At 40.4% G+C, this 21,066-nt stretch overlaps 1 protein-coding gene across 4 annotated transcripts in view; it reads right to left on the bottom strand.

Annotated features, from left to right (window-relative positions):
• Nucleotides 1–19,189, bottom strand: part of PSIP1 (PC4 and SRSF1 interacting protein 1) — a 37,993-nt gene extending 18,804 nt beyond the window's left edge. Inside the window, exons 1-4 of one of the 4 annotated variants that reach the window (XM_037495234.2) lie at nucleotides 19,020–19,189; nucleotides 18,070–18,293; nucleotides 14,599–14,675; nucleotides 604–742 (exon numbers count right to left, since the gene is read on the bottom strand). In XM_037495234.2, coding sequence (XP_037351131.1) covers nucleotides 604–742; nucleotides 14,599–14,675; nucleotides 18,070–18,141 — 288 coding nt within the window. In that variant the 5' untranslated portion in view covers nucleotides 18,142–18,293; nucleotides 19,020–19,189. Of the gene's footprint in view, nucleotides 1–603; nucleotides 743–14,598; nucleotides 14,676–18,069; nucleotides 18,294–19,019 lie in introns of those variants that run through there. The other 3 variants (XM_037495231.2, XM_037495233.2, XM_037495232.2) reach the window with 3 other exon arrangements.
• Between the last annotated feature and the right edge of the window lie 1,877 nt (nucleotides 19,190–21,066).

Here is a 21,066-nt window from a genome sequence, read left to right as displayed (position 1 = left end):
TTTAAAGAATATATAGGCTTAACAGAATATTGCAATTTGTTACTGTCTCCTTTTTTAGGTTGATTTAGATTCTTCCTAATTTTTAGTACCTTAAATGTAACGTAAATAAACATAAGGTCTGGACACACACATAAAAAAGCAGAATAGAAAGTTTAAAAACTGCTCTTGTAGATACCAAAATCATCAAATATAATTTGCATAATGCTACAGATACCTTTTGTCATTTAATTTAACCCATGCTCTCAGGGGTTCTCACATTCCATGCTTCACATTCTACAATTTTTGAACTTAGAAATTAAAATGTATGAAACACCTCAAACACACCCTTCAAGTTACAAAACCTGAATTTATAAGAACAGTACTTGACTTTACATTCAATGATACATTAAATAAATTCAATTAAAAGTCATTAAATGACTCCCACTTTTCTGAGATCTGTTAAACCCTGCAGGTAAAATTTTCATCACTTTATCTAGGATATATGAAGTCAATATTCAATCTCACAAATAAGAATGAAACTCACAAGCTCTTAAATGTGTATTCTGCTACAGCGATTATTCCCCAAGACTGAGTAAATACAAAATTTTATGTGATATGACTTACCTGTTGACTTGAAAATTTCACTTTCGGATTGTTATCTATCTCCCATAAACCTTCGTTAAAGCCTTTTCGTTTATTTGGCTTGCCATACTTTTCTTTATTTTCAGAATAAGGAAATATATCCTTTGGACCTAAAAAAGCACTAAAAAAAGAGAAGAGCAAAATATGAATGGAAAGCACTATCAAAACATAGAAATTATTACATAGGTCTACTGAATGATGCAATTATGAAAAACTCCTTATCTAGAACACACTAAAAACCTTACATAAAGGTTGACAAAAAGATGTAATTATATAGAATTATTACAAGTACTTCCCTTTCAGCCACAAGCCCCTAGAGCCACAGTCCTCCTCTTAAAATACATGCAAGCTGCACAATGAATTTGAACTGTACACTTAAAATGATTAAAAAGGTAAATTTTATGTATATTTTACCACCATAACACACAATTGCGTCAATCAATACATTCAAATACACTCCAAGTATAATCTTATTTCAGAGTGATTTGGTGTATTACACAACTCATAAAACACTATCAATAAGGCATATGACTGTCTATATTTTCATATTTGCATATAAATGTTAATAAAATAAAATGATTGCGTTAAGGATTTGACTTTATTCAATGAAGAAATCAGATCCTGTAACTGGTTCATGCGTGTGGGGAGAGGGAATGGGAGACAGAGCAAGAATTAGTGACTACTTAGTCAATAAGGCAGGTTTCCTGTGAGCCTGTGGTCACACCATTTTTATCAACTAGTAAATATATAACCGTATTTTCTGTGTTGTTAAAAGACAATTTATTTTATTGATAATTCATTAACATTTAGCCTGCAGTTAGCAGCTTATATAACACATACATTGTCCATGAAGCACTTAGGAACTAGTGCTAAACAGCATTTTGGCACTATATTTGGGGACTACTATAAACAGCTAGATGACCAATTAATTGCACAAAAATTCAAAATCCATGGAATTAAACAGTCAGCAACAAAGGATACTTGTTTACCAGATGAGAGTTGATGCAAGCAAGGCAAGGCGCTACCTTGTTCAGCCCTCACTTAGAAATACTGCTTCAAGTGACTCAAAGTTTTTACCATTTTGCATATAAAATTAACTACAAAGGTGTCAACTAGTATTTAGAATTACAAATAAATTTTAATGAGCAGGCATATTCAGAAATATGAACACTTCAAATGATGAGAATCAACTGATAATATGTGTACATTTACATATATTTGGGTATGTCCTCTAAAACAGACCCCTTTATTTCCCTATGCCAGTCAGTTATATAGAAATCAATTCTAAAAGGCAGAAGCACAGCATGTATGAGTTTTTTGGTATTACGAGTGATACACATACATTCTACAAAGCAAGAGGGAAATCAAATTGCTATCTATTTCCTCTAAAATGTACTACATTTGGGGCCTCCCTGGCGGCGCAGGTTAAAGTCATAGCACTATCAAGCTATAGCCAATCGCTGCAACACAAGTTTGATCCCTGGTCTGGCAGGAATGTGACCCACATGATGCTGTAGACCTCTCCTGCCTCGCCCACTGCTTCTCAGCAGTATGTTTCAGTACATCTGCCTATTCTGCTCCTACTGTCTCTAGCGAATCCTCTCACCTCCCCTGCACCTCTGACCTATACTCCAGTTCTTGTATGCACAAATAAATCTTTTTTAAAAAAGTACTACAATTTATGATTAAATACTAAATATGTCACAAATTCCTTATCTACTGAAATTAGAATTAAGAACTAAGATAACTAGTTACCATTCCAATAGTTAATATTTTAAAAGATTTTAAGATAAAATCCCAATTAAAACGAGAGCTAGAATTCTATTAAAATATATTCCGAGCACATAAAAACAAGCTTTATTATTTAAATTCTGTAATTCAGGAATACTCATTGTATCCCCGTATTTTAACTGCACATTAAGGAATTCTTAAATGTCATTACATCACTTGATCTAGAAATTAAAACTTACTAAACATCTGTCATTTCTGTTCATAATCTCTGAAGTCAATACATTTGGTTAAAACAAGTAAACACAATTCCTCCTATGTAATCAATTTCAAATTCCACATAAATGACTTGAGATAAACCTCCATCAAAAATAAAATATTGGGGCCTCCCTGGTGGCGCAGCGGTTGAGCACTGGGTTGCGAAGCTGCCCACAGCCTCTGCAGTGCTGGTTAGATCCCCGGCTGCTCCCCCGCCACCGGAGGAGGGTCCCGCATGGTGCGCAGACCTCTCCAGCCACCCGCTGCTCCCCTCAGCAGTGTACTTCGGTCTTTCTGCCTGTTCTGCTTCCCGCGCTGGCTCTGGTGAATTCTCTCACCCTCCTGTGCTTCTGACTGTACCCAGTGCTTGTATAAATAAATAAATCTTTAAAAAAAAATAAAATAAAATATTGGGCCTCCCTGGCGGCACAGGCAGTTGAGCGCTGCACTGTGAAGCTATCCACAGCCTCTGCAGTGCCGGTTCAATCCCGGCCAGCCAGTGAGGCTCCCACAGGTGCAGCAGACCTCTCTTGGCTCGCCCGCTGCTCCCCTCAGCAGTGTATTTCAGTCAATCTGCCTGTTCTACCTGCACCCCTATGTTTATAGCAGCACTGTTTACAATAGCTAAGCTTTGGAAACAACCCAAATGCCCAAAAATAGATGACTGGATCAAGAAGATGTGGTACATATACTCCATGGAATATTACTCAGCATTCAAAGAAAGATAAACACATGCAATTTGCAGCAACATGGATGGCACTGGAAGGGATCATGCTCAGTGAAATAAGCCAAAAAGAAAAAGAAAAATACCGGATGGTCTCACTCATAGCAGGAATCTAGAAAACTTAAATAAGGGACCAGGAAAACAAATAACTGTAAGAAAGTGAAAATCAAAATCAACAAAAAACTACGAACCAGAGACACTTTTAAGGGGGCGGGGGTGGGAGGGGAGAGATTGGGGTCAGAATGGGGGGGCTGCAATTGTATGGGGAATATAAAAATAAAATTTATTATAAAAAAAAAAAAAATCTGCCTGTTCTGTTCCCCGCTCTGTCTCTGGTGAATCCTCTCACCCTCCCGCATCTCATCTCTGGCCTATACCCCGGTTCTTGTATAAATAAATCTTAAAAAAAAAAAATAAAGTGAAATATTCTAGGGGGCCTCCCCGATGGCGCAAGGGGTTAAGACGCAACCTATGGGGCTGTCTGCAACCATTGTAGCATGAGTTCAATCCCTAGCTAGGGAGCAACCCACATGGCCCAGCAGACCTCTCCTAACTCATCCGCTGCTCCCCTCAGCAGTGTATTTCACTCAATCTGCCTGTCCTGCTCCCTGCTCTGTCTCCGGTGAATCATCTCACCCCCCTACACCTCTGGCCTATACCCCAGTTTTGGTATGAATAAATAAATCTTTAAAAAAAATAAAATATTCTAATTGGAGCAAGACAATTATTCAACACACATTCTCTCTTCTAAAAACCCACAAAACATGTAAGGCCAAAGATGGGATAATATCAACATAAATTTGGAAACTAGAAAGAATATGGATAAAGCCATTAAGCAGAAATGTAGACAGTACCCTCAAGATAGTTCAAAATCCTCCAAGGATTCAAAATTGGTCGCATCAGGAATTTCAAGTGGGAGTGATATTAAATACTTAATAAACTACAAGAAAATATTATAAAACCTCAAGCACAGGGCACTTTTCCATATGCCTTTAAATCTAAGCTATTCAAAAGACTGATTCTATAATGATTTCATTTTTTTAAAGTTGTTTTTTTTAAATAGAGGCATGTTTATTTATTTATTTGTTTGTTTATTTGTTTTGTTTATACATGCACTGGGTACAGTCAGAAGCGCGGAAGGGTGATAAGAATTCACCAGAGCCAGAGAGGGGAGCAGAACAGGCAGAAGGACCGAAGTACACTGCTGAGGGGAGCAGCGGGTGGCAGGAGAGGTCTGCACGCCATGTGGGACCCTCCGCCGGTGGCCGGGGAGCAGCCAGGGATCGAACCAGCGCTGCAGAGGCTGCGGGCAGCATCGCAACCCAGCGCTCAACCGCTGCGCCACCGGGGAGGCCCTACAATGATTTCATTTTAAGTGCAAAGGTTTGACAGCTTAAATTTATAAGAATTATTTTTCCTTATCTCAAAATAGGCAGTCCTCACTTTGAATGAACATAAAAAATGACCATGTCAAGCAATCCTAACAAAGGGAAAAAGTACGACTATTTTGTAACTTTAAAAAACTGAAAACAGGGCCTCCCCAGTGGCGCAGCGGTTGAGTGCTGGGTTGCAAAGCTGCCCGCGACCTCTGCGGCATGGGTTCGATCCCCGGCTGCTCCCCAGCCACCAGAGGAGGGTCCCACATGGCATGCAGACCTCTCTGGCCACCCGCTGCTCCCCTCAGCATTGTCCTTCGGTCCTTCTGCCTGTTCTGTTCTCCGCTCTGGTGAATTCTCTCACCCTCCCGCACTTCTGACTGTGCCCAGTGCATGTATAAACAAACAAACAAACAAATAAATAAAACATGCCTCTATAAAAAAAAAAAAAAACTGAAAACATTAAATACTAGATGTGTATAAGGAAATGAAAAATAGTAAAACTAGTACTTATTTAGTATATTGCAATCTACTTTAGATACAGTGAAATTAAAGCATGTCTTAGCAAAAAACTTAACAGTAGTTTGCACATCATCTGCTTTCTCATTAAATTATGATAGAAAATGAGTATTTTCTACGCCTTACTCAACTGCCATATTCCATTGTAAGTCTGACCAACCTCCACTATTGTGAAATAACTAGTTTTATTTAGCATCACTTCCTCTGGGATATCTTTATCCTCCTTACTACAACCACTTCCTTCATCTATGTTGATAAGGTTGCCTTTATTATGTTCCTCTGGTTGCTTATCTAGTCTCTCCAAATGCAGCACATCTACATTCACAAGGTTAGGAATTCTAACTCCATTTAAATTCAATTCACTTATAACACTATTAGTTTCTCTGCTACATTTTCATCTTTGTTGGCAATTGCCTATTATTCTTCCTTCATGCAACCTGGGTGGGTATATCACCAAGAAACAAAGGCAACAACACAACTACACACATTGCTCTCCATGCATGCATTGAGAAACAAATGCACACAAGCCAATCACCAAGAGTCTTTAGAAACAGTGACATAATATGCCATCTGTTATTTACATCTTGATTTGTATATGGATGAGCTAGCAGCAAATTTTGCAGTCGATGCAGTGAATATTAATATTCCAGGATTAGTGAAATCTGAACCATGTTGGTGGGCAATTGTTAATTAAACCAAGATAACCAAAGTTCATTCATAATGATACGTATGCAAAAGGACTGCCAAACTGCCTGTACCTTCGTCTCCTTTGATTTGAAATTCTACTTTTATCACACATCAATATTGTTATTCTTGCATCCTTTGTAACTTGGTGATGTGTCTCTCTTTTTTGAACCATATCTTACAAAATAAGGCAAATCCAATCTGTAGTCTTAGAAGAATTCTACCTATTCACACAAGATAATTGTTTCATATTTTTTCTTACTGACACCACCTTGTTTTACACATACCTCTTTCTTATACTTAACCTTTATTCTAAATTCTGCTGAAAAGAGACTTTAAAAAAATTCACCCCCTGAGCCTCCCTGGTGGCGAAGAGGTTAAAATCTCACCCCTATCAAGCTATCACCAGCCACTGCAGCAGAGTTCCATCCCCAGCCAGGGAGCTAACCCACATGGCGCAGCAGACCTCTCTGTCTCTCTGGCTGTTCCACTCAGCAGTGTAGATCTACCTGTTCTTGTGAATCCTCTTACCCCCTGCACCTCTGGCCTATACCTCAGTTCTTGTATGCATAAATAAATAAATCTCAAAAGAATTATATAAGAAATGCCCTGAGGAGGGAGGATTGAGGATAATAAGGAAATATCTGCTAATGTATAGTGTTTCTTTTCAAGATGTTCTAACATTGTGCCAATGGCTGCACTGCTCTTCAGATACACCAAAATTTACTAAAGTGTCATTTTATTTATTTATTTATTTTTAAAAGGATCTAGCTTAATTTTTTTTTAATTTATTTATTTATACAAACACTGGGTATAGAGTCAGAAGCGCGGGAGGGTGAGAGAATTCACCAGAGCCAGAGCCGGGAGCAGAGCAGGCAGAAGGACCAAAGTACACTGCTGAGGGGCGCAGCGGGCGGCAGGAGAGGTCTGCGCGCCTTGCGGGACCCTCCTCCGGTGGCCAGGGAGCAGCCGAGGATTGAACTGGGGCCACAAAGGCTGCGGGTAGCTTCGCAACCCAGAGCTCAACTGCTGCGCCACCGGGGAGGCCCTAAAGTATCATTTTAAATGGATAAAATTGTTTGGGATATTAACTGTACCTCAAAAAGCTAAAATATTTTTCTATGAACATCCTATCAAAGAAAACAAAATGATGCATAATTGTACCAACTACAGCCTGTTTTCAGTTGACTTTTTAGTTTTATACATTAAACATAATTTATTTATATATATGAAACCTCCTCAATGAAGTGATAATTATAAACACTTTCAAATGGGCCTCCCTGGTGGCGCAGCGGTTGAGCGCTGGGTTGCAAAGCTGCCCGCAGCCTCTGCAGCGCCATTTAGATCCCCGTCTGCTCCCCGGCCACCGAAGGAGGGTCCCACATGGCGCGCAGACCTTTCCTGTCGCCCGCTGCTCCACTCAGCAGTGTACTTCGGTTCTTCTGCCTGTTCTGCTCCCCACTCTGGCTCTGGTGAATTCTCTCACCCTCCCGCGCTTCTGATTGTACCCAGTGCTTGTATAAATAAAAAAAATAAAATAAATCTTTAAAAGAAAATAAATACTTTCAAATTAAAATGAACATCTTTGCATGTCAACAATTACTTAACAGTTACATACTACTTCACTGAATGGCTATCCCAAAATCAATCTGTCTATGGTTAGATCATTTTCTACATTAAATTTTTTATTATTAAATAATGCAGCTACAAAACATATTGCTCAATCTCCGCACATATTTCCATAATAAATTCTAAGTAGAAATGTTGGGTCAAAGTATCTGCTCAGACTAAAGGGCTCCATAATAAGGTTTAAAAAACTCTGGTGGACGAGAAAAGAATCCTCCAATGTTCAGAGCACAAGAAAGAAGTGGCAATTATGGGACATGATGGAAAAAAATCATACTTCAATATATAAATGTACCAATGCACACGTTAATGGCAATTACATTTCCATTAACACTCACACGCATGCACGCACGCACACGCGCAGAAAACTCCCTGGGGATAAAACCCCACAAGTGGTTGTTGTTTCAATAGCCACCATTAGTGCCCACAAGAGCACAACCTTACGTGATTATGGTTCTGATTCACTCTTTAAAACATTCCATTTTAAAATGACATGTAAGTCTCAAAGAAAATATACCAAAAAGTGAACAAGTTTGAGGGCTGTTTCTAAAAAATAAGAGTACAACGATTTGTTTCTATTGTAGCAGTTTAAAAACTTTTTAACAATGGAAAAAAAATACATTAATTCAAAGTAAGTTACCTAACTCCAGAGCTCAACAGAAACTTGGGGAATTCACCGAAACTCTCACTTAAAAAATAAAACTGAAGGACCTCCTTGATGGTGCACAGGTTAAAGACTCGGCGCTATCAAGCTATTAGTTCGATCCCTGGCCTGGAGGGACTAACCTACATGGCGCAGCAGACCTCTCCTGTCTCCCCCAAGCAGTATATTTCAGTAGATACACCTGTTCTGCTCCCCGCTCTGTCTCTGGTGAATCCTCTCACCCCTCCGCCACCTCTGGCCTACACACCAGTTCTTATATGCAAAAAATAAACAAATCTTTAAAAAAATAGAAAAAAAATATAAAAAAAAAAAAACCTGCAGATTATAAAGATTAACTCAGGTAAGATTACCTAGCTATTATTAGCAGAGCTTAACTCTGTATTGAGTTCCTCAGAAAAAGTGTTTCCTTTATTTACTATAATACGGTCTTTGCAACATCTAATATATATTGTTGCTGTATTCTACACATTGAATTCAAAGACATTTGACAGAAAGAATCAAGGCAAGTGTAAAATATTAGCAAATCATTAGATGATATATTAATTACACAATATTAACCCTTTGCACTCCGAACCATTTTACAATATTTTGATTTAATTTCTTGTGCCATTTCAAGATAAAACTTCAGGGAAACATGCATGTCTCAAAAAGTTGCGTTGAAATAACCTCAATTCCCTGTAATCACTAATAAATTGCAATGTCCCCTGAGAGGAGACATCCGAGTGATATGCTAGAATTCCGATGTCCCCTGAGAGGGGACAGCGGAGTGCAAAGGATTAATTACATTAACTGCAAAGTTCTTAAGCAACTTAGACCTTACAGGTGTGCTTCTTACATGGTATACTCCTAAAGGTGCTGTGTTGTGTATCCTAATTTTCAGAGAATATTAATACACAAAAAAGCAGTTATTTCTGTTTCCTTTTTTTGTCGACAATGTGTATACCCACAAGAACATATACATATATCCCTCATAAACACTGTTACCATACTTAGAACCATCCCTTACATGTAATTAACTTGCACATTAAAAATGAGAAACTTGTCACAGCTGAAAATATAAAGCTCAAAAATTTTTTAATTGTTGCCAATTACTATACAGAAAGTCATAATTCTTTATAACATTGATTCTAACTTGCTACTTATCATCATTAAATCACAAAATATGAAAGTGACTGCTTTATAACAGCATGTATTATTTTGTAACACAAGATGATTCCACAGACAACTGAATGTATCTTTACTAAATGCCATGAACCAGCTGGTATAAAGAGATGTATATAGTTCCCTTCTCATTATTTATTGGAAGGCTTGAAAGAATTTTAGGAGTCTCACACCAACTATGTAGCCATGGTTATAGTACAGAGGTTATATTAACGAACAAATATGTAAGAAATTAAAACCCTATCCATCCTTTGATTTACTCCTTTCTTGTGAACAACTGATACAAAAAAAAAAGCTGATCACCATCTCCCTATTCACCTGAACTCATAAAATTGTAATTAGGCAGCTTTTAAAACAGCCTATGAAGGATATTTTTCCTGGAACTGTTTGTATTAAAGCAACAGTAAGAAAATAAGAGAGAAAACCAGCAAAAACACATCGTAAGTTTTCCAGACTTCAGAATATAGATCTAGATGAGAATATTCTCTCAAGTAGCATTGGGAATTAGTCAGCAAAACTCAAATTGCATTTCAAACAACAAACACTCCAAGTGTTAGTCTTGGAAAAATATGCAGTATTAATCTTTATTATAGCTAACATTTCAAACAATTTAGTAAATACTGAATTGGAAAAATATGCATCATAATCTTCAAAATAGCTGACATTTAGTGTTTAATACATGCAAAAACTGTTTTAAACATTTTTTTCTGTAGTATCTTATGCACATCAAAATTCTGAAGTAAAAATGGTATTATTCTATTTTAAGATTAGGAAGAAAAGGAGATAAAGCTAAGCAGCCCATCCAAGGTTAAATAAATAGCAGGTAAAATGGCTGTCAGGATTCAAAAACAGCCAGCTTTCTGATCTAGTTGTCTCGAACACCATACAAATGCTGGTTTATGAATAGCAAATTCATAACAAACATTTGCTTTAATATGAGCATAGAGCTTTCAACCTATCACCAAATATTTATCAGCTACTATGCACCAAGCATAGTAAATTAAGTAAATTACGACAAACAAGACAGTGTCCCTGGTTCTCCAACCTCTTCACTTTTGTGTGAAGGAAAAAGAGAACTGCAATGAAGAAAATAAGCATTAAAAAGAAGATACGAGGGCCTCCCTGGTGGTGCAAGGGGTTAAGACTCAACCTATGAAGCTGTCGGCAGCCACTGCAGCTTGAGTTCAATCCCCAGCCAAGAGAGCAACCCACATGGAGTAGCAGACCTCTCCTAACTCACCCGCTGCTGATCCCCTCAGCAGCGTATTTCAGTCAATCTCCTTGTTCTGTTCCCCGTTCTGTCTCTGGGGACTCTTCTCACCTCCCAGACCTCTGGCCTGTACTCCAGTTCTTGTATGCATAAATAAATAAATCTTTAAAAAAAAAAAAGATCTGAGAAAACATCCAAATGAGTTTGCAAATCTGAAGATATATATTTTGCAAGGGAAAAAGGGGAGGATCTGAAATAAGATGATGTGTACTTGTATAATGATGAAAAAATGTGAGATTAGAAGGTTAGCATAATCTAGTTCACCTAGGTTCTTATCAATAGCATTTGTAAATAAAACTGGGAGGTTGTAGTATTTCCTAGCAATCTTAATATGTGAACCATTGTTTTTGGACAGGGGAATGACACAATGTGATTGGGATATAGATTACTTTGTTTACACAAAATGAGTGAAAACTGAAGACCAAATAGGGTTAGTGCAGTAATTTTAAGAGAAACTGTGGCACTGACTTAAGTTGCAGAGATGGAGCACGGACAGATCAAAATGCAATTTAAAGGAAAATACAAGATTTGTTGACTAACTAGATCTGGGGAGGAAGGGGAAAACAATTAAATAAGGATAACACCAAGACTTCGGACTTCAGCAAAGTATTGGATCCATGTGAATCTCATTCACTAAGAATGTTTAGAAAATGTTAGTTTTAAGACATCTAGTTGACGGTCACAGTTGGTATACCTAAGATCTCATTATATAATACTCAAAACTTGATTGCTGCAGGAATTTAATGTGACTGTCATAAAACATGAAGAAAAATTAGATGCTTCTAAGTCAAGAAAAACAATTACAAAAGGATTCTGCTCTAAATTGACAAGAAAATACATATTAATCTATAAATCAATTATGAACTAGTACAGTGTTCCAAACTGCCATTTCTTCTTCTACATTTTTGCTTTTCCTTCTCTAACTATAGGCTGTTAAATTAAAATTGAAAATGTTTAAATAACTACCCCCCCAACCTTTGATGGGGGATGGGGGTAGGCAAAATTACTACAGAGGTATCGTTTCTAAGAATTAACCTGAAGTACAAAAAAAACTTAAGTCACCACACCAAAACATAGGAAAACTGCCTTTCCAAAGATAAATGGTATATACTTAGGAGAACACTAAGGTACAAAACATTTTAAATGTACTCTGAAATAAAAAATTCTTTATCACCAGTTTAATTTTGAAGTTTCATTCTAATTCCTTGAGCATTAGTAATTGTCTTTATTAATCACTTAATGGCATTGTGATGTTTTAACCTAACAATGCTTATGAAAATTTTATCATTTGGTTTTGTTTTTATTTAAAATTTACAGATACCTAGAATGCAAAATTCATTTTTAAATGTTGGGAAGTGATGACTAGTCTTCCAAATTTAACAAGAATGAAGGTTTTCTATAAAACTATAAGCACATTTATAATAGTATAAAATCTGTCCAATTTAAGAACAAGCAAATTAGAATTATAAAAAAGTATCTATTCACATTATTCCAATAAAGTATTTTCAAACTTCGCTTGTGTCAGAATCATGTGGAAAGCTTGTTAAAACACTGCTGGGGGTCTCCCCGGTGGCGCAGCGGTTGAGCGCAGGGTTGTAAGACTGCCCGCAGCCTCTGCAGGCTGGTTCAATCCCCGGCTGCTCCCCATCCACTGGAGGAGGGTCCTGAATGGCTCGCAGACCTCTCCTGCCGCCCGCTGTTCCCCTCAAGCAGTGTACTTTGGTCCTTCTGCCTGCTCTGCTCCCCGCTCTGGTGAATTCTCTCACCCTCCTGTGCTTCTGACTATACCCAGTGCTTGTATAAATAAATAAATAAATAAATAAATAAATAAATAAATAAATAAATAAATAAATCTTTAAAAAAAAAAAAAACACTGCTGGACCCCATATCTTAGCTTAGATTTTGCTTCAGAAGGCAGTAGGTGGGGGTTCATGAATTTGTGTATGTAACTAAAATTTCCATGTGATGCTGGTGTAGGTAGACCTGCCACACTTTAAAAGCCCCTACTCTAGTACACAATTTTTCCCTATTAAGCTTAGAGTTGTTTTTTTTTTTTTTTTTAAGATTTATTTATACAATCACTGGGTACAGTCAGAAGTGCAGGAGGGTAAGAGAATTCACCATAGCCAGAGGGGAAAGCCGAGCAGGCAGACTGAAGAAGTACACTGCTGAGGGGAGCAGTGGGCGGCAGGAGTGGTCTGCGTGCCATATGGGACCCTCACCCAGCAGCCGGGGATAGAACCGGCACTGCAGAGGTTGCGGGCAGCTTTGCAACCCAGTGCTCAACCACTGCACCACCGGGGAGGCCCTGTTGTTTTTTTTTTTTTTTTTAAATATTTATTTATTTATTTATACAAGCACTGGGTACAGTCAGAAGCGCGGGAGGGTGAGAGAATCCACCAGAGTCAGAGTGGGGAGCAGAACAGGCAGACACGGAGGACACTGCTGAGGGGAGCAGCGGGCGCAGCAGGAGAGGTCTGTGCGCCATGTGGGACCCTCACCGGTGGCCGGGGATTGAACTGGCACTGCAGAGGCTGTGGGCAGCTTCGCAGCCCAACGCTCAACCGCTGCGCCACTGGGGAGGCCCCCTGTTGTTTTTTTTTAATGGTAGATTATCCTATGCAAAAATTCATCATTTCTTATACATTTTTATAACAGAATATACCTGAACCCAACTCAAAACAACTGTAGTAAAGATCAATTTAATATACCTAAATTTGCACCCAATGTTACCTCACTTGTTACCTCACTTGTTACCTCACTTGTTACCTTACCTCACTTGTTACCTCACTTGTTACCGTACCCAATGCACCCAATGTTACCTCACCCAATGTTACCTCACCCAATGTTACCTCACTTAAAAATAAACAAATTTAAAAAAAGATCAATTCCTGAGCCTCTCTGTGGTGCAAGGGGTTAAGCACAGCACTATGAAGCTAACCACACAGCAGACCTCTCCTGACTTGCCCGCTGCTCCCCTCAGCAGTGTATTTCAGTCAATCTGCCTGTTCTGCTCTCCACTCTGTCTCTGGTAAATCCTCTCACCCCCCACAACTCTGGCCTGTACCCCAGTTCTTGTATGCATAAATAAATAAATCTTTGGGGGGAAAAATAAATAAAAGATTATACCTTTAAAAAAAATTTACGTGAAAGTTCATGCAGTAGCTTAGTAACATGAAATCAAATGTTGCCATTAGACATTCTCAGGATTATATAATTTTAATTAGAATATCAACAGCTTTGTTTCTCCTGACCCCAGGTAAAGAGCCCACTTTACCAGAATTACGGCAAATTCTAAACTTCAAGTCTAAAATCAGCGAGGTTACATAATACTTGTAAGGACTACTGAATTACAGGTGGGATAGTATTTCCAAAACGAATGAGACAGCCCTTAGAGTAGTCCCATGCACCCAGAAGTAACAGTTCAATATTCAGGAGCAACTTTTGAAAATTGACTTGCTTCACCCACATATCCACCAGGGGCTGCAGAGCAATCACAGTGGCTCTCAGAACCATGTATGCATATAGAGTGAGAACTATTCAAATTTCTTTTTCTTATCTTTCCCATAACATACCATTTGTGTAGCTAATATTGCAAAGACTATTTGGATGATAGTTGTTCTCATGAATAGCACTGAAAATACTAAATATAAGTATTAAAACTTTCCTTACATACATTTATCCATCAGTCATTCTGACTGCTGAGAAGAGCCATGTAATTCTTCCTTTCATGATTAAGGAACCATCTATTCCAAAGAGTTAAACCTGCAGTGTCTAATTTTTTCTACCTTAAAAATACATTTACAACGGCTGACTTGAGGACTTTTTCCTAAGTTCAAAGATAATTCTTAAGGTTCCTAAGTTACTCCTATTTTTCCTTTGAATTAATCTCTATTTGTTTTGCATTTTACATCCAATGACCCAGCTAAATTAACTCTGATTTGCCTTGAGAGCTAAAAGGACTTACGTCTCATGAGTTCCAAAAAAGAATATGGGTAGTTTGTTTGTGGGTGGTTTTACAGCTCCATCTGGAACTTCATCTACCTAAAAGAAAGATCAAAAAAATTAACATCTTTTTAAATCATACATACCTCAACACAGTATAATAAGCTGAAATAAAACATCTAATATAAAGTGGACCAGTTTTACAGATCCACAATTCCTTATCCCTAGAGTTCACAAACAAAACCACCTCTGAAAACCAGAGTATTTCTAAAAACTCATTCAGTTGCAAAAGCTGTACTGACACTGAGGCTATTCTGTTGTTTCTTTTATCTACCCTGTGTTTCTATTGATGTGTCTCTGCCGAAATAGTTATATTAACACATGCTATCCCAGACCTTAACAAGAGCAAACATTACCTTTCTAAAATCCCCAAATTCTAAAGTTTAAAACAAATCTAGCACTATGCATTTCAGGAAACCTGAACCTATTCAAAAATTTTAAATGGTATTTCTGCAGTGAGACCTACAGATAAAAGAGTAACATAAAAGCAGACATTATTAATAAAAGTTTAATAAAGCAGTATTTCTCAAAGCCTGAAACACATATTCTGAAATGATCTTATGCCTATATGGCTGAATCACCTGAAGTTACCTGTTCCTTTTCCATCTCTTTCAATCTTCCTAATTAAGTCTCAGGTGCTGTTATTACTAACACTTCTGTGATACTTGTTACTTTCCCATCTCAACAAAGGGAAAGCAGATTTCAGAGTTAAAGCTAGGTAGAATTTAGCAACACTTCTATTTTATTTCATCTCATAACGATTTCACAGTTTTCATAATTTCAAATCCACTTTAATGTAAAAAAAAAAAATCAGCCGACTTTGTTAAAAAGGGAGCTGACCACAGAGAACATACTATACTCTGTATGCATTACCATGTTGAACGGAAGACCTGGAGGATAAAGAGTTTGGCAGTTTGAAGGTTTGAGACATGGATAGAATCATGCCAGCCAATACCTTTAGGGACTTTAATTTCCTCACCTATGTGATGAAGACCCCAAGAACTGTTAAAATCCTTGGAGATCTTATTTCTGTCAACCCAGTTCATATATTTCTTTCTGCTAGCAAACAGCTTTAAAAGTTTATGCAAATGTCTAGCACCTACAGAAATTTAAGAAATCTTAGGCAAATTTTTTTAAGTTGACTTTTAAAACAATTATTACTGGTACAGGATTATAAGACTGTGCAAGACTTAAAAATTAATGAAATTTGGGATATGTAGACAGAAAATGATACTCAAAATTGTAACAATGGCGGTCACCTTCATAGCTGAAACTTTATACTCTAAACACTCTAAAGCAAAGAGAGACTGGAAAAAAGAAAAAGGAATATAATTCTTGGATACAGACAATAGCGAAACCAAATTCATCTGCTTCTAAGAAAAAAGGGGAAAGGAGATAAAATTTCCCAGTCCAATTCAAGAGAGGTTGGTAATAGAGCTAATTGTTAAATAGGGACAATACTCTGGTCCTCCTAAGGCTACTTTATTTAGCTTGTATCAGTACTAACTCTCAGTCACCGAACACTGAAGCATGTAGGGAAGGTGATTTGGAAGAGTAGATCATTTTTTTGTTTTCATGCTTTTAACTGCATTGTAGCACAGAAATCTGAATATAGATGCATCACACAAACGCAGATGTTAATACCTCTTAAGAAAATAAAGATGCTGAAACCATAAAAAAAAGTATCTTGAAGCGGTCTTAAATCTGTCCAGTGTACCTACTCTCTAATTAAACATGAAATACAGTATAAGTACATTATTATGCACTGAGGACAATGAGGGGTATAAACAAATTTGACTTATGGCTATTGCCCTCAAGAAGCTTACGCTCTATTTGAAAGTCAAACCATGCATGTAAGAGTACAAATAAAAGGTCTTCACAAAGGAAACAGATACCAGAGTACCAAATACACAGACTAGATTTATGATTAAGGATTGTTCAAATAAGGTTCCACTGAAAAAGCAGACAACACAGAGGGAGAAAAATCTTTTCAGGTTGGTGAAGGAAAACCAGTGTGTTAAGGAGCTGGATGTTAAAAAAATCAAGAAACAGTGGACATTTTATATATGGATGGCATGCAGCAACTCCATCTTTCTCCATAACCAATGGGTTGTTTTTTCTTGCCAGTTGCCTTGATTAAAACTAAAGGGTTTCATTATTTTTTAAAAATACACTTTTCTAACAACAGCAAGTTAAAGTAAATTACAATTTTGGAATATCGCTTATACATTTAAAAATGACCATGAGGTTTACTTGTCTAACAGGTTTCAACATTTTTTAGGACCTATCACTTATCTTAAAAGCTGAGAGACCTTTCATAAAATAACAAAGAGGCTTTTTCCTGAAAATGTTGCTTAGAGGGCCTCCCCAGTGGCGCAGTGGTTGAGCATTGGGTTGCAAAGCTGCCAGCAGCCTCTGCAGCGCCGGTTCGATCCCCGGCCACCTGCGAGGGGCCCACATGGCACGCAGACCTCTCCTGCTGCGCCCACTGCTCGTTATTTCGTCAGTCTGCCTGTTCTGCTCCCTGCTCTGGCTCTGGTGAATTCTCTCACCCTCCCGCACATCTGACTGTACCCAATGCTTGTATAAATAAATAAATCATATTAAAAAAAAAGAGAAGAAAATGTTGCTTAGATATTCAAGCAATCTCAATTCCTAAATGTCACCAAAAATCCGGGGTAGTTCTTTTGTACCACAGGACAGGAACCCACACACCTGGTTCTACTCATGCGTTTGCCTCTGGGAAACAAAGAAGTAAAATAACTTCTTCAAGGTCAAAAAGACAACCTCACTACCAAAAAAAAACCGTAAAAATCAATTTTCTGGGCCTTCCCTGGCACTAACTTACATATTTTTTCAAAAATATCCAACCCTAAAATCTCTCCATTAAACAAGCAAATTCGGAACGCCTCATCAGCGACAAATATGAAAAATACCTGCAAGCCTCATTTAATGACACACAGATTCGACTTGCAGGAGTTGACATGCAATTTGCATAGACTTCATTGATACTTTGCATTTTACTCACAACGAAGTCAATGCCAAGGTTTCACCCATTTTTCAACCTAAAACCCATACCTGATTTTTTCCCCCACCTACAATGGAACGTTAATGGCATCGCATCTCAATATTCCCTATTAAGAAAACCTGTCAAAGCCTGTCAAATAAATCTACAAACCAAAGGGAAATAAAGACCGCGTGCAGGAACACCTGGATTACAATTAAACGGGCGATTACCGGGCCAAAAAAACGAACACCAAGGGCAAGTTACAAAACGAGACACAGGAAAGCAACAGGGAGAAAAGACTGGGGTGGGGGGGGGGTTTGGGTGGGGGGAGTTTAAAAAAAAAAAAGGTTCCGAGATCGGGTAGGAAGTAGGCCTCCGAGGACGGGAGCACAGCTAATGAAAGGCGAAGGCGAAAAAATCACTTACTCGAGCCGGCCAGTGAGGATACCCTTTCATCTTGGCGAAGATGAGGTCTCCGGGTTTGAAATCGCGAGTCATGTTTCGGGGGCGAGGCCGAAGGTCCGAAGCCCAGGGAAGTGAGGTGCGGCGGGACGGAGCGCGAGGGGATGCGGGGGGCGAGGGGCGGGCGGGAGCTCCGGCCACCGGGGCGGCTGCCGCGGGGAGGATGCCTGGGGGGTGCCCCAACGCGCCTGCGAGGGAGAGGGAGAGCACGGAGGGCGGTTAAAGCGAAGAAACCCGAGGGGAGGGGCTGGAGGAGGTGGGGGGGGAGGACTATGAGGGGGGAGGACCATGGGGGGGCCATGGGGGAGGACCATGGCGGGAAGGATCATGGGGGGGGCCATGGGGGGAGGACCATGAGGTGGGAGGACCGGGGAGGAGGACCGAGAGGGGGGAGGGTCTGAGGGGGGAGGGCCTGAGGGGGGGAGGGCCTGAGGGGAGGAGGACCTTGAGGGGGTGGGGTGGGGGCGGGGTGGGGATGGAGAGTGAGGGGAGAGCCGCCTCCCGCTCCTCCCCCCACCCCCCCACCCCCCAGCTCGGCCTCCGCAGCCCCAGGGCCGGCCCCTCAGGTCTCGGCAGGTCCTCGCTCGACGACCGAAACGACGCCACCACCTGAGGCAGAGATGCTCCCCGGCCCCAAACCCCCCTGTTCTCCCGCCCCATCTTCCTCCGGGCTTTTTTGCAGCCGGCTCAAACCCCAAAGGGAGGGGGGGCCTGAGGGAAGAGAGAAAAGACGCCCGAAGAAAGGGGAGTGTTTCCCCCCGCCCCGTCTCCACACGGCCGCCCCCCCAACCTGCCTCCCGGCGTCGCCGCCTCGGGCCGCCCGCGGGCTCCCGGCGGGCCGCGGCCACTTCCCCGCTACAGCCCCGAGCGAGGCCACCGAGGGGGGGCGGGGCGAGTCCCCGCCGCCCGCTCACCTGCCGGGGCCACGGGCGCCGAGGCTGCGGTGGCGGGCCGGCCGCCTGCGCTCGCGTCCACGCAAGCCACCTGCGCCACCAGCTGCCGCAGAGGCGTCTCAACGGCTCGGAATGGCAACCGCCGTCGCCGCTGCCGCCGCCGTCGCTGCGCTGCTCCCGCGCGGCTCCCGCTCGGCGCCCGCTAGCGCTGGGGCGGAACCAACTGCTCCCGGAAAAGAGGGGGGCGAGCACAACCCCTGCGCGAGGGGTGCGGCGCCCAAGCGGAATATCCGAAGACCGTACGGCCCCAAGTTTCCTTGCTCCAGCCGTGTCCTCCAGACGGAGGGAGAGGTGGGGGAGAAGGAGCATCAGCGTGCTGAAAATAGTTGGGCCCGCGGCGGCCCCCCCCACGGCTCGCGCAGTGGTCGGGCCCGGCCCGCCCCTGCTGGCCGGGCTGCGTGTGTGTATTTGTATGTGTACTGTATGTAAAAGGCGGGGAGGGAGGAAACGATTGTTGTGGACCGGGTTTGGGGGCGGGTATCCGGGCCTCCAGCCCTCGACTGTGTGTTTGGGAGAACCTGGCACTTCAGCTGCATGTTCTTGTATCGTTTCCCAGGGTGGGGAGGTTTTAATGCTGCACTTGCGCGGTTTGCACCAGCCAAAAAAAAGAAAAAAATGTATAAAAACGCATAGATGAAATCGGAGCACGAAGCGGTTGCAGGGTGTGCCTCCTGTGTAGGCCTCTTGGACCTCGCTGAGCGGGCCTCGCAGTCCTCTTTTCCTTGAAATTGTAATATGGGAAAGTCCTAGATGATTTAATTTGCATTTAAGGCATCAAGAACTATGAAGAAAAATGCAGTGCTAGTGCATGCAAAGGGTGAGGAATAGAAAACAATGACAGGAAAGCATCAGCCTTTTAGATAGGATGTGGGTTTGGGGCCGGTATTAAACTGTAGCTGTTTCTAACTGTTGTTTTACTAGTAGGGTGGTGGCGATGGTGGCCGTGGTCCAGTGTAGAAGTGTGACTAAATGTCAATTTTTTTTTTTTATCTCTTAAAATACTCCATGAGGAGTAAAATACTCCTCATGGGATTTCTAACATTATTTTTTAGCCTTTGGCCAATACTTTTTTTTTGACATGTTGATGTTTCCCAACCGTCTGGTGTGAGCTGATACTTAATATTTTTACAGTATCAGAACTATGCTACCAGACTTGTCTTATTTAACCATTAACGTGCCTCCAAGTTCCAGTAAATAAGGCATTATGAAACTGGTGAAAATTAATCTAAGTTTTGTTTAATCCTTCATTGAGCTCCCCCTCCACCCAACTCCTCCCCAACCCCCAGAGCTTAACTATGTTTTGGAGTCAAGCATTCTTAGGTGATAGTGATACATCCATGAACAAGCATAGGTAACTCCTATTTAAAACAGACTGAAAATATGAAAAAGTAACAATATTAAAATAAGGAATGCACCTAGCTAATTAATACCTAGTCTTTTAAGTGAAGGACTTACAGCTGGAACTAAATCAGAAACAGCTTTATTTTGTAGAAGGAAATTGAGAATTTTTTTTTGATGGAGAAATTCCTTTAAAAGGAATGAAAGAGGATAGTCCCAATGTAAAATGTCCTGAAAAGAATTTCAAGAGCCTAACTCTTATCTTGGCCACATGCAGAGGGATTCAATGGTGCAAAAGGAGTAATTGACTAGCAAAGAAGAGGTAAGGGCTAGTGAAATGTCTTAAAAACATCTCATCCTGGGTTTGAGTTTGATATGATATATACTGGAGCCTACTATCGGTTGTTGCGCAAGAAAGGGGTGCGCAAGAAAGGGGTGAAACTGATTCTTTGAAAAGTTATTCTTGCCGCTACAAGGTAGATGACAGGAGAAAGAGGCTGGAGGTTACTGTAGTACTTACTCCCTTTATTACCCATTTCGGGTCAAAACTAGTGACTACGAAAAAGAGAAGGAAGGCACAGCTACCAAAGGAATAATTGTCCGATATTAGGCATAAATCATGCACAGGAAAAAATGGAGAAAGTTGTATGGAAGAAAACGGGTAGACACT

This window comes from Talpa occidentalis, unplaced genomic scaffold (assembly GCF_014898055.3).
Source record: "Talpa occidentalis isolate TD23 unplaced genomic scaffold, MPIMG_talOcc4v2.1 talOcc4.7, whole genome shotgun sequence".
In the NCBI taxonomy this organism is placed as follows: domain Eukaryota; kingdom Metazoa; phylum Chordata; class Mammalia; order Eulipotyphla; family Talpidae; genus Talpa; species Talpa occidentalis.
This window is presented reverse-complemented; position numbering and strand designations above follow the sequence as displayed.